Raw genomic sequence first — 14,747 nt, 5'->3', positions numbered from 1 at the left:
GTGTTTAGAAACCCAGACACAAAATTTCTGTAAATAGTCAGTGGATAACTTTGTTCGATGGTATAGCGAGGTCAACCAGAGTAAAGACAAAACATGTCTTTGATTTCAGCAGCTGCTTCCATGACGTTAGATACGGCAGTTTTAGAAGTGTTTGGACTAAAACCTGATAGCAAAATTTTGAGAAATGCTTGGAAGATAGGAACATGGAGAAAGCAATGTGTGTTCACTCTTGATAGGAAGAAAAGCTGTTTCTATTAAGTCTAAAAGATTATAAATCTATGAATTAAAAAATACAAAAGAAAAGTATGAAGTCAAAATTCAAAGGCCCTGTCCCTTTTTCTTCCGTTTCTTCTCGCTCACCCCCTCGTTTCAGTCTGTAGTTTATTCTTGAGACTTGTGGCTACAGAATGAATGGCACCCTGGGCAGGAGAGAGGTTTTGGAGAGGGAGACTCAAACATGCCTTTGCCTGAGAAGAGCTAGTGGAAGGAAAGAAAAAATGAAGATAGGACTGGGGAGGACTAGTGGAATAATGCCCAGAGAAGATAAAGGAAAGGAGGGACTCAGTGGCCAAGTTGGAGAAAAGAACAGAGGCACTCATCTCTTTGAGTCAACAGGAAAGGAAATGACCTCACTTTTCTCTCTGAAGTAGTAGACTGAGTTCCCTGCTGAGAGTGATTGAAGTTTGGACAGGGTTGATGGCATCTCTTGGTGTAACCAGTAACCACAAGAATGAGTAAAAGAATGGCAGCGTTGAGGACCCAGCTCAGGCCCAACTATGTTCGAAATGACTTTTTCATTGAGGAATGCCATCGTACAGGGGGACTTGCCATCTCATTGATTTCCAGGGATGACTCAGTTCACTGGCTGGTTGACTAAGGGAGATGTTTCTTCCTTGTCCTCTCTGTGTGTAAGTTTACTAAACTAGGCATTTACACTTAAAAGCAATCAAGTGGGACTGCTCTTCAGTCCAGAGTACTTTAGTAGCTATGCTTGTTTTCTGTGAGCCTCTTAAGCAGGCTCTCTGGTGAAGGAGAAATTTGACAAAATGATTAAATAGAGACCTCCTCTGATCATATTGTGGTGATGAAACCACTTTCACTTCCTCTTTTGAAGAAACAGGTAACAGAAAACTTACCCCTGGCCATTAATCATGTTGCAGTGACAATCAAAAAAAAGAAAGAAAGAAAAAGAAATCCAGACACAGAGTTTCTATAAATAGTCAGTGGATAGCTTTGTTATAACTTTTTTTGCACTGACAGTCTAAAATGTGGTCAGGGTAGATTCTGTTTGCTATATTTTGAATGTAAACATCATCAAGAATTAAATGGTTGTATACATTTAAAGTTTGGTATCTGTGAACCTCATGTAATATTTTGTAGAAATAGGAGTGGGAGTTATGTTACCTACTTCAGAGAATAGAATTGTCTAAATAAATATCTCAAGTTTAGTCCTTGTCAAATATTTTCTGTAAGTATGAAATTGTTTTTCCTCAAGATTTTATGTAGTAGAAATTGTTTACTGGTCATATGTAGAGGATTTTAAAAGTGAGCTTTACTTTTCCTTTTTATATTTTTTAGGAGATCCATGTACAGTATCGTCTCAGTTGGAGTTAGAAGAAGCCTTTAGGCTTTATGAGCTAAACAAGGATTCTGAACTCTTGATTCATGGTAAAGGAATAGTCATTTCCTACTCTTATAGAACTATACTTCTTTAAAAACATAACCCTGTATCCTTAACCATTTAAAAACATGGTCCTGATGTCATTTTCTTAATCTGTATCCCTCCTTTCTATGTAATTGTCCTTGTTCAGTAGTATCTCAAATGCTAGAGAAGACAAAATCGATCAGCTTCTTATAATCTTAGGAAATTTCTTATTTGTGTATACCTTCTTGGGTATTAAACTGTGATCATCTCAGTGTTTTACAGCAAAGTTTTAGCATAGAATTTAAGAATTGAGAGCCCAGTAGAACCTAAGTCATCCCCTTGCAGTTTTGTAATGTATGCAAATGATGGTTTCCAAAGGTAAGATATCTTAAATGCCCTTTCTTTTGTTTAAGGGTTAACTGTGAAACTATTTATGTAGTAATCATAGACATTAGTGTGTTAAAGGTCAGCAAGCCTGAGAGGTGGGTAGTTGTATAGAAGGAGAGACCTAAACTCAACCATCATGTAACTGGTACATTGTAAACCTGGGTTGTAAATCTAGGTATTCTCTTTCCAAATCTGTGTTCTTTTCATTCTGCCATGCTACCCCTCAAATTTTTTAGGTCATGTAGAATCCACTTAATATGCTTAATATAATTGCAATACATTGGCAGTATTTCACATAGCATTTTTGGGAGTCTTAGGAGACTAGACCTAGGGAACTCTTTACAACTTGAAACAAATATAAATCTCCCCTCAATATAATGACTTATTTCAATATCTTGTTATTATTCCTTTGTACTTTCCTTTACAGTGTGATTTTTTTTAAAAAAAATAGTTTGATTTTTGTCTCCCTTCAGAATTTGACATAGTGACTCCCATGGGATTCATACTCTAATTTGTTGCGATCCTGGAAGAATGTTAGAAGTCTTCCTTTGGTCATCTCTGTCTAGAATAAAGCTACAGTGAATGTTTAAAGAAATTATTTGTCTTAAGCTTTATTGCTTTTTATGCTATATCAGAGATCTGTTTTCAGAAGTTAGCTTATATTTCAACTTTTAAAAATATTCCAGGAACTGTGTTTCCCATACTCTGTGCTCAAAACCATGTCCTTTTTTGTACATCACAGACTACAAAGAGTTGACTAGATGTTTATAAATGTACGATTTCATTATATTCTGTCTCTTTATAAAAATGTTTTGAATTAGCATTTTTATAAATCTGTAGCTCCTAAGACAAAACTTACATTTTTGGATTTGGATACTGTTTTTAATGTTAATTTATTCCTAAGTTTAGAAAAACTGTAGTGGCTTATGTTTATATTTGTATACACTTTGTAATTTTAATTCTTCATCCTAGCAAATTTGTCACTACAATGAGGATTTAAGGAAATAGTTAATGATTTCTCTAATGACCAAAAAAAAAAATCAATTAGTGATGTAATAGGGATTGGAATGAGTAATTTGAGCTTCTGATGCATTGTTTATGGATGTTCGCTTTCATAAGAATTTCTTTTATTATAGCCTTGGTAAAATGGGTCCCTTCAAAAAATAGTACTGACCATATGTTAAGTATCTTGTGTCAAGAGAAGGTCAGGTTTAAGTTTAGATCAATTTATGTGATATTTGAATTTAAAATTCTGTGTAATTTGTATGTTTTACATATGCTGTATTAATTTTAGTTTGTTGTTTTTCAGTATTCCCTTGTGTACCAGAACGTCCTGGAATGCCTTGTCCAGGAGAAGATAGTGAGTGTTTATATACTTCATACCTTTGAATAGAGTTATTTATGATACAGTGGCACAAGAGAAATCAGAAATAGAACTTTTAATTCATTTGATTTCTTTTCCATTCTTCAGTCTAATTTAGAGTATATTAGTAAACTGCCTAAAGTCTCTACTTTTCCCAAATCGAAATGAGGCAGTTTTTTTTTTAATTTAAAAAAACATTATTTATTTATTTGGTTGTGCTGGGTCTTAGTTGCAGCAGGCAGCCTCCTTAGTTGCATCTCACGGGCTACTTAGTTGTGGCCTGCAAACTCTTAGTTGCGGCATGCATGAGGGATCTGGTTCCCTGACCAGGGATTGAACCCGAGCCCCCTGCGTCGGGAATGCAGAGTCTTAACCACTGTGCCACCAGGGAAGTCCCAAAATGAGGCAGTTTTTAATTACAACTTACTGACATAATTGTCTATTGTGCATTTGAAAGGAAAATTAAGTTGATTTTAAGTCCTTTCCTGTTTTTTTTTTTTTAATTAATTAATTTATTTTTGGCTGCGTTGGGTCTTTGTTGCTGCGCTCAGGCTTTTCTCTAGTTGCAGCGAGCAGGGGCTACTCTTCATTGCGGTGCGTGGGCTTCTCATTGTGGTGGCTTCTCTTGTTGCAGAGCATGGGCTCTAGGCGCATGGGCTTCAGTAGTTGTGGCACGTGGACTCAGTAGTTGTGGCTCACGGGCTCTAGAGCACAGGCTCAGTAGTTGTGGTGCACGGGCTTAGTTGCTCCATGGCATGTGGAATCTTCCCAGACCAGGGATCAAACCCATGTCCTCTGCATTGGCAGACGGATTCTTAACCACTGCGCCACCAGGGAAGTCCCCATTTCCTGTTTTTTAATCTTGGAAATTTTCAAACCTATGGAGAAGTTGAAAAAACATAGAAACATTGAAAACAAAGATACCCATATATCTTTACCAAGATTCACCAATTATTAACATTTTCTATGTTTGCTTTATCTCTGTATCTGTGCACACACATGCATACATGTATATACATAACAAACACTTGTTTTATTTTTATTTTTTTTAAAGAAGATGTTGGGGGTAGGAGTTTCGTAATTTATTTATTTATTTTTGCTGTGTTGGGTCTTCGTTTCTGTGCAAGGGCTTTCTCTAGTTGTGGCAAGTGGGGGCCACTCTTCATCGCGGTGCGCGGGCCTCTCACTATTGCAGCCTCTCTTGTTGCAGAGCACAGGCTCCAGATGCGCAGGCTCAGTAGTTGTGGTTCATGGGCCTAGTTGCTCCACGGCATGTGGGATCCTCCCAGACCAGGGTGCGAACCCGTGTCCCCTGCATTAGCAGGCAGATTCTCAACCACTGCGCCACCAGGGAAGCCCTTGTTTTATTTTTATTTATTTTTTTGTGTACCCTTTGAGAGTAAGCTGACATGACACTTTACCTCTAAATACTTTAGCGTGCATCCTTAAGAATTGTTATGAAACTTCCTTTTGAATGTCTAAGCTAGTGGTTAGCATTAATGAGATGAATTGAAAGAGGCAACTATTTGGTCTGATGGAATTTGTTTATATGTGTATATTCATATATATATATACATATGTGTATATGTATATATATTTGATATATACATATATATACCAAATTTGAATTTAATGTATGGTATAATTTATAGATTGTAGATATTAGGCAACTCATTTTTATTTGTGGTTTCTGTACCTATCCATGACTTTAGAAAGAATAGTAGTAAAAGTTTTGCTTTGTATTAAGTGAAATAGCTCTAAAGTTTTAATCCTGTAACTCTTCGTGCAACTTGGTGAAAAGGAAAAATTAAAGAGCTGGGTGTTTGTATATAGAGTTGAATGAGGGCTATGTACTTTATAGGAAGATGGGGAAATATAAGGAGTAGGTAGGCCTCTGAAGCAATAGTGAAAAATTTAGGTTTGGATTCAGCTAGGAGTATTTCATTGGGTTTCCAGTGGCAGATGGATTACAGCCAGTGTGGGCTGCCTTCACAGAGGTGTTGGAGAAGTAGCTCTCCTTTGTCCAGGCCATTGTTTTGAAAGACTTGTCATTATAGCAAATCTTGGTTGCAGAGTCCCATCTGCAAATCTATTATGGGTCTGTAGCACACTTGCCAGATAAAATGTCTTTTCCTACCTTTTCACTGTATTTCATGCTCACTTTCCCACTTTAAAATTTGCTGGTGGGGATTTTTACACAGTCCTCTCCAGTATAATTAATATTACTAAACTAGAGCATGGAGGAAAATTGATAACATTAAAGTGATCCCTTGGCTCTTTTAATTCCTAGGCAACATTAACATGTTTAAATTTAAGATATATCAAGTTGTAGTTCATGAAAGTTTCTGAAATAAGATGTTCTTTTAGGTTAAGATATTAACAAACTTTCTGCTTTGGTTACTCCTAACAGAATAAATAATTAAAAATGAAAGCATATATATTTTAGGTTCTATATTATGCTGTCTCAGAATTTCTAATTCAGAGTATTTCACCCATTTCTTTCTATCTTAATTTTAAATAGTAGACCCAGTGCTACATTTGCTTTAAAATGAGTTTTGAGGGAATTTGCTGGTGGTCCAGTGGTTAGGACTCCGCGCTTCCACTGCAGGGGGCATGGTTTCAATCCCTGGTCGGGAACTAAGATCCTGCAAGCCACGCGATTCAGCCAAAAAAATAAAATGAGTTTAGAAACCTAATGGAATTTGCACAGTGATTACTATTACTGTGGGATGACTAATAGACAATATATTTAATAGTGATCGACTTCCAAAATTACACCAGTGGACTTGATTTGATCTCATGGAACCTCTTTGTTTAGGGAATGTATTTAGAATAGTTAAAGATATAAAAAAAATATAAAAACCATTGCATAAAAGGTTGTTGTGAAGAGAATATTCTTGTGGTTACAAAATGTCCCTTATACGTTATTTACAAAAACGTACCTTTACAAAGAAGAAAACTAGCCATCACTGCCTTTAACAGAGTGATTGAACACGTAGTGGGAGTCAACAATCTCACATTTGTACATTTCTTGATGAGATGCAGTAAGAAATATACATCACCTGTGTATTATTTTTGCCAAAAGTATTTAATACTTTTTATCTGGGAATCCTTTTTTTATCTGGGAAGTGTGTTACAAATCCATAATATATTTGAGTCTAATGAGGAAACAGACAAATCCAGAATGTAGGTCATGATATAAGACATCTGCCTAGACTCTTTCAACATCATGAAAAGCAAACAACAACAAATAAGATAGAGTGAATGTTTTAGCATACATTAAAGAGACAAAAAAGGTATAGTAATGAAATTCAGTGCCTGAATCTTGATTGGATCCTGGAGAGAAAAAGAAAACTATGAAAGACACTTTTCAAGCAAATAGGGAAATTAGCAGATGAAGTGTATATTAGGTGATATTTAATTAATGTTAATTTTCTAAGACACAATATGGTATTGTGGTTAAATAGAATTAGGGGGAGTGTCCTTAATCTCAGGCAATGGATACTTAGGTATTTAAGGATGAAGTGTTATGATGTCTGCAATTTATTTTTAAATGATTCAGAAAAAAAAGTGTATGTGTAAATAGAGAAGAAAGCAAATGTGGCAAAATTATAGTAATAGATAAATGTAGGTGAAGGATGGAGATGTTTATTCTTTCAACTTTTCTGTGGGCTTAACATTTTTTCAAAATTAAAAGTTAGGGGACAATTAAAAAACAGAAAAGCCTAGTCTCTTGATGACTTTTATTTTTTCACTTTCAGATTTTTATCAATATTTTTTTTCCTGCAATGAATATCATGAAAAAAATCACAGACGATTATAAAATGACTTTATATTCACACTTGCTCTTTTTGTTTCTTCCTTTTTTTTTTTAACTTTTAATCTCTCTTCAGAATCCATCTACCGCCGAGGTGCACGCCGCTGGAGAAAGCTTTATTGTGCAAATGGCCACACTTTTCAAGCCAAGCGTTTCAACAGGGTAAACCTTAGTTTGCTGAATATTGATAATTTGAGAAATCTGGGTTTTTCCTCTCTACTGTTATTCCTTTCTAAAGGAGTAAGTAGGATGACCTAAAATTCCCAGTTTGCCAGGGGTAGTACATCTGTTATCTTGAGGTAATTTTTAATAGCATCTCCTTTGACTCATAAAAATGTTCCAGCTTGGATGATTAGTTATATGGTTACCCTAGCTGTAAGAAAGTTGGATTTTTTTTTAGTATAATTCAAGACAGCCAGAAAATAAGTAAGGTTTATTTTGCAAACCATTTACTGTTGTAAATTTTTTTTAGTTTTCCCTGTTTTAGAAAATTAGAATTGCAGTCATTTATCTAGCTTTTAGTATGTACCAGGCACTTTTCTGAATGCTTGCCATATAGTGACTCATTTAATCCCTGCAACAACCTTGTGAGAGAGGTACTATATATTTCCATTTTATAGATGAAGAAACTGAGGTGCAGGATGGTTAGATAACTTGCCCAAGATGACACGGCTAGTAAGTGGCAGAGCCAAGGTTGGAGATCAGTCTGTCTCCAGAATTCCATGTTTTTAACTACTGTTGTTAACTACAGTTATCCATTTCCATTCTAGAACTCGCGCCGTGTTCTCAATTCTTAATGTAATAGAAGCTACCACCCGAGGTTCCCAAATTCCTGTTCCCAGTAGCACTGATATTTAAAAAGCTTTGAAGTGAGAAGTCACTTTAGGCGTTGCTCTTTAAGAGAGCAGTGGTGTGGCTTCCCTGGTGGCGCAGTGGTTGAGAGTCTGCCTGCCAATGTAGGGGACTGCGGGTTCGTATCCCGGTCCGTAAAGATCCCACATGCTGCAGAGCGGCTGGGCCCGTGAGTCATGGCCGCTGAGCCTGCGCGTCCGGAGCCTGTGCTCCGCAACGGGAGAGGCCACAACAGTGAGAGGCCCGCGTAACGCAAAAAAAAAAAAAAAAAAAAAGGGAGAGCAGTGGTGACCTAAATGGGAAGGAAATCCAAGAAAGAGGGGAAGAATGTATATGCATAGCTGATTCATTTTGCTGTACAGTAGAAACTAACACAACATTGTAAAGCAACTATACTCCAATAAAAATTAATTTAAAAAAAAGAGAGCAGGGCTTCGGTTTGACCTCTGAACAGACTGATAGGTTTATGTTTGCTTGGGAGTCCTTGCACAGCTTTTTCTGCTATGTGTTTTTCAAGTTTAATTCACTTTTCCTATTGTCATTACTCTGAACTTAATTAGGTGAAGACTGAAAATTCGTGGACTTAGGAAACAACATGGTTGCAAATTTCAGTCTCTTTAAAACAAGCTCTCCTTTCTGTTTATTTTCCCATGACCATCATAGCTTTGGAAAAGTTATGTATGATGAAGGGAATTGAGTTAGAGAAGAAGGCCACTTACTTTCACTATTTTATGAGCAAACTGTTGGGAAATGATTATGACCTTTTTTTTGTTAATAAAATACTGTTGAATTACTTTCTCCAGCGTGCTCATTGTGCCATCTGCACTGACCGAATATGGGGGCTTGGACGTCAGGGATATAAGTGCATCAACTGCAAACTCCTGGTTCATAAGAAGTGCCACAAACTTGTAACAATTGAATGTGGGAGGCATTCTTTGCCACCGGTAAGACACTGTTGTCTAATTTTTTTTTATAGAGCATTTTTGATAACACTGCTAGAACAGAAGGCTAAAATAGGGGGGTGTTTAGGAATCACAGCTCAACAGTGTTGTTACAGAATGTGGGTAGGAATACTTTAGGAGTCCAGTTATCATGTGAATTTTGGAATTGTTATTACAAATTTGTTTGTAGGATATGGTTAACTTCTTTGTTTGACCTGCTACAAAATGATTTGGTCTAAATTAGGAAAATGTAAGGAGAACCATTTAAAAGATATTTTTCTCTTCTTTAAGCTAAACTCTTTAGTTTATAGCTCCCATTATTCTAGCATCTATACTAAACAGATCAGGTGAGAAGAGTCAGAGTCTTCATGTTTGCTCTGTAAAGTGTGAGATTACTGGTGAGTTGTTGCATTTAAAATTTTTATTTTTCACTTTCTATTTTAAATATGAAATTAAAACAAGTTCATTATAGAAAAAATAGAGAATAAAAATGAATAAAGAAAAATTAAACAAAAACCCCCATGAAATCTACCATCTAAAGATAATTGTCATTTAGTGTATATTCTTCCAGAAGTATGCAAATTTGTATGCATAAACATTTAAAATTTTTCTATAGAGTATAATGAACTTCCAAATACCAGTCATCCAGCTCCAACAGTTATCACCTCACGACCAATCTCGTTTCATCTATACCCCACCCATTTAACCTGCCCTCATCCTATATTGTTTTGAAACAAATTCCAGATGTATTTCAGTATGTACCTCTAAAAGATAAGGACTGTTTTTTAAAAGTAGCTAAAAAATAAGTTCCTTATATCAAATATCCATCAAGGCAATGTTCAAAATTTCAGTTTTCACATAAATGTTATAATTTTGTTTTCATAATTTTCATTGTGATGAGTCAGGATTTAAATGAAGTTCATATTTGCAATTGATTGCCCATATTTACAGTTGATTGATATGTCTTAGATATTTTTTAATTTACTGATTCTTCATCTCTCTCTCTTTTTTCCCTTACAATTTAATTATAGAAGAAACTGTGTTGTCATTTAAAGTGATCCAGAATTTTTCTCTTTGCTTCTCCATGGTTATGTTTAAAATGTTCCCCTGTCCTCTGTATTTTCTGTATATTATAGCTGAATGTAGAGGTTTGATTAGATTCTGGTTTTTGTTTTTTTGTGGGTTGTTTTGAGACTGTTTCATAGAAGGTGGTGTGTTTATCCATCAGAAAGCATACAATGTTTGGTTATGTGTCGTTCTTTTACATACTTTTTAACAAAAGTGAGGTCATATTTGTACTATTTTCTAACCCATTTTTCTCACTGAACAATAGATTTTGGTCATCTTTCTATATCTATCTATATCTTCATCATTTTTAGCAAAGTATTTTATGTGTCTATACCATAATATATTTAATCTGTTCCCCATGATTGAACATTTGAGTTGTTTTCTAAATTTTCCTATGAGGAAAATCATAATGAACTTCCTGGTAAATAAATCTTATTATTTCCTTAAGGATTCAGAAGTAGAATTACTGGTTTAAAGGATATGTGTTTTTAAAAAGATCTGGGTTCGTCTTTCTAAGTTATCTTTTAGAATGATTATACCATGTTTATTCGTAGTACCTTCTTTGGACATTGTGGAAGTAGGTTATTACTGGTGGCTTGCTGGTAGTAGAATTATTTAGCCAGTTCATGTAAGTTTACAAATGGGTTTATAGTTAGGGAGGTAAAAAGCCAATTTTAAGGAAAAGCAGAAGGCCAAAAATTGTGAACATAATTTATCCAGGTTACTGTTGATATTCTTGAGTATTCTTAGGCAATGGAATGACTTGTGTGAGTTCATAAATGTAGAAGGAAAGAGGGCCGTGTTAGTGATTATATTGATATTTTAGGATGGTGCTAAACACATTGAAAAACCCATGAGCTTATTTTTAAGGCAGCCTTAAAAGTATAACTTTATAACTAATGCTGCTTCTCAGATTTACTCTTTCTTGCGGGTATTCATTAAACGTTGGTCCAAAATTAACGAATAAGTAAGATTTTGGTTTGAATTAGCATTGTTCCTGAGGTTATTGGCAGTTAGTTTCTTGGATGTATTTCTTTTCCATTTTTGGGTCACTGACCCCTTTGAGAATCTTCAGAAAAATGGGAAACCCATAAAATTTTACATATAATTTCAAGAAGTTTATAGACATCTTGAAGTCTATTTCTGGACATCAGCTAAGTAACTCTATACTAAGACTCCTTTTGCCAAAGACTTAAAGTGAGTATGTGGAGCTCAAAGGAGGAATAGGTGGTATAGAGGAGAAATAAATCAGAGTATGTAGGAGTTCAATTTAATTTCTAATTGATAGTCTGAAATTCGTTTTGTGTTTTTTCTGTGATCTGTAAAATGTGATAACATTACGTCATTCATAGGAATGTTGTATGGTTTCACATATAATAAAATTGAAAATAAATTATATATAGTAATGTAATTCTCACTTATTAAGTTATATTCTTTCAAATTTAAATTTTAATATGCTGTGTCTCATTGAAATGATGTTGTTTCTGGATTTATAGAGGTATTGGGATGTAAAAAGAATGCACTAAGTTACTGTATCTTTGGAAATGATTTGTAGGAACCAATGATGCCCATGGACCAGTCATCCATGCACTCAGACCATGCACAGACAGGTAAGAATGACACTGGCACAAACCATTGCTCACTGACAAAGTGTCATTTAAAGACTTCTTTATATGACTCTTATACCTAAATTTAAAGACATTTATATTCTTCCCAAATAAAAGCTAGGTAACCATATTTTGTGGTGTTAACATCAGTCACAGTAGTTAACATATGTTTGGCATTTTAAAAAGACAACTATGTAAACTACAACAGATGGCTATTTTCTTTTATTCAGATAAATTTCTTTTGAGACCCCTTTATATTCAGCAAACCTACTTTTTTTCCATAATGAAAACATATACTGATTTTGTGGACCGTATTAACTATATTCAAGTGACCTGTTTTTATTAAAAACTCTATTATGAGATGAAGAAATGATGTAAAATATACAGAGATGCTGTATAGACAATTCAGAAAAGATCGTGTGAGTTCAAATGTCTAAAAAAAACCCAAATGTCTAGTAGATACAAAACCTTAAATATGTCTGTGGGAAATTTGGAGAGCAATTAAATGGGACAGAGCAGCCTGATCTGGGAAGAATCAAGAAAAAGAAAACAAGGGAGTTTTTCTGGAAGGACAGAATGTAGTATCTTGTTCATGGAAGAAGCTGGTTGTATGAAATGTAGGCTTTTTTTTTTTTTTTTTTTTTTTTACCCAGGTAGCTTTAAGGAATAGAAGCCTGGAGTCCAACTGAGTCCACACTAGAGACCCTCTATCACTATGCCTCAATCATACTAATATAATTAAGTAGGGTTTATAGAGTCACCCTTTTGGAAGGAATTGATTAATTTGTAAAGAAGAGAAATATTTTTTTAAATAGCAAAAGTATTTGTTAAAATCAGTACTTGGCTATTGATTGGTTCCTCCTCTCTTTACCCTCATTAAAGATTAGAATTTAACTGGTATTTATGTATAATTTGTTATTAGTAGGACAGATACTCAATTTTAAATGATGAACACTTATTCAGAAATAAAAATTAAGAAAAATCAAATCAAGAGAAAATTTTAAGTGTAACTCAGTTAATGTATACTATGTTTCTCTCTCTCTTTTTTTTTTAATGTTTGGGATTGGTTTTTTAGTAATTCCATATAATCCTTCAAGTCATGAGAGTTTGGACCAAGTTGGTGAAGAAAAGGAGGTAAGATAATTAATTAGTCTTAAGGTACATTATGTCATCAGCTTTTTAATGTGACAGTTTAAAAATATGACAAATTGACTTGCTTAAATTTTAGACCATAATTTTGTAGGGATGATTTTTAGTGATTCTAGAGTTTTATTCTGAGTTAATTCAATAAGTAAATTGCTAAAATCATTTAAATTAAGAAAGAATCTGATGAGATAACATATTCATTTTAAGATAGCATAATCTAAAAATTATACTGCATTTAAGAATGGCATTTAGAATACTTGGTAGTATTGTTTAAAATATAGATCCTTCCATTTTATGGGCTAATTGTTTATTTAAAATATAAATGATTAAGCATCTTAACTGCCCATCTTTTTTGACTATTAAACATTTTATCAGCTTTTAAAACAGTTTAATTAAAACGATAACCAATTTTTTGAAAAAAGCTTATGGTAAAAAAGATTTATCATGCCTCACACCTTCCACTCCCACTTTGACTTCTGAGAGGCAACCCCTTTTAATCATTTCTAGTTGTGTCCACATTGTTTATACCTCTCTTTTTCAATTTTTCAACTTTATATATTTCTAACCATGAAAGGTTTAAACTAGTACACTACCCTGCCCCCCCCCCCCGGCTCCCCCGCTTTTCTCTTCTCTTTCCAATGTTTGATAGGTGTATCATGTTTTACTCTGTGTAACCTTTTTATTACAGAAAATTTCAAACATCAATAAAAGTAAACAATACTATTCCAAGCTCCTGTGTCCATTACCCAGTTAAAACAATTGTCTGTACGTGTTTTGTCTACCAGCTTGCCTCACTCCTGTAGTGTTTTGAAGCACATCTGTTGGTTACCTATTTAATCTCCTATCTCAGTTTCTTATTCCATCAATTTAGTCAATACCTTGACTCTCCTTTAGCCATCCTTTCTCTTTCTTCCAGCTTTCCTCTTTTAGCTACATATTTACTTTTATGCTGCCAAGGTTATTAACATTCATAATCTGTCCTGCAAGTGTAACCACATCTTTCATATTTTGTTCATTGGTTGACAATGAGTCATCCAAAGGAGGAAATTCTTAATAATAAGGAACAAATTCTCTGTTCTTCTGGCACGATGAGTTAGTAAAGTTTCCTTTTGTTTGATCCTTGATGTTATTTTATAGCTTTTTGTTCTTTTGGGAATTTCTCATTGCCTTAAATATTATTTATTGGTTTGGTTGTTTACCAAAGACTCATTTGGTTTTATTTTCAAGACTTTTAATACATTTAAAAATTGAAGAATAGTATAGAGCAAAGTGCACAAGTCATGAGTACATAATCATGAGTATATAGAGCAAAGTGCACAAATCATGAGTATCTATCTGGGTCAATTTTCACAGGGTGGACACTACATAATGACCACACAGATGAATAAATAGGACCTACTACACATCCCAGGGGCCCATCTTGTACCTTCTCCAAGTCACTGACATTCCCTCCTCCCTTCAAGTAACCACAGTCTTAACACCACAGATTAGTTCTGCTCTTTTCCCCAAGCTTTTTATAAATGGAGTCACACAGTATCTTTTGTGTCTGGCTTCTTTTGTTCAATATTGTGTTTGTGAGGTTCAGCCGTGTTTTATATAGCAGTATATCATTTATTTTCACTGTTGTTTCAATTCATCTATTCTGTTGACTTCCCCCCTGGATTGGGATTATTATGATATGCTGCTATGAACATTCTTGTACATGTAGTTTGGTGCACATATTTAAGCATTTCTGTTAGGTACATAACTAGGAGTGGAATTCCTGAGTCTTGTGTACATTAGTAAGTAATGCCAAGCAGTTTCCCAAAGTACTTGTATCAGTTTATACTTTCACCAGCAATGTGTGAGAGTATGATTTGCTCCACATCCTTATCAACACGTTGTATAGTGTGTCTTTTAAATTTTAGCCAACCTGTTGAAT

The 14,747-nt window shown here is 34.6% G+C and overlaps 1 protein-coding gene across 2 annotated transcripts in view; it reads left to right on the top strand.

The window, feature by feature from the left end:
* PRKCI (protein kinase C iota) overlaps nucleotides 1-14,747 on the top strand; it is a 79,754-nt gene that overhangs the window by 35,844 nt on the left and 29,163 nt on the right. For both annotated transcript variants that reach the window (XM_030863828.3, XM_060298425.1), the window contains 6 exons: nucleotides 1,579-1,668; nucleotides 3,342-3,392; nucleotides 7,289-7,374; nucleotides 8,868-9,008; nucleotides 11,629-11,683; nucleotides 12,756-12,814. In XM_030863828.3, coding sequence (XP_030719688.2) covers nucleotides 1,579-1,668; nucleotides 3,342-3,392; nucleotides 7,289-7,374; nucleotides 8,868-9,008; nucleotides 11,629-11,683; nucleotides 12,756-12,814 — 482 coding nt within the window. The remainder of the gene's footprint in view (nucleotides 1-1,578; nucleotides 1,669-3,341; nucleotides 3,393-7,288; nucleotides 7,375-8,867; nucleotides 9,009-11,628; nucleotides 11,684-12,755; nucleotides 12,815-14,747) is intronic.

The sequence above is a fragment of the Globicephala melas genome, chromosome 4 (genome assembly GCF_963455315.2).
Source record: "Globicephala melas chromosome 4, mGloMel1.2, whole genome shotgun sequence".
Taxonomy (NCBI): domain Eukaryota; kingdom Metazoa; phylum Chordata; class Mammalia; order Artiodactyla; family Delphinidae; genus Globicephala; species Globicephala melas.
This window is presented reverse-complemented; position numbering and strand designations above follow the sequence as displayed.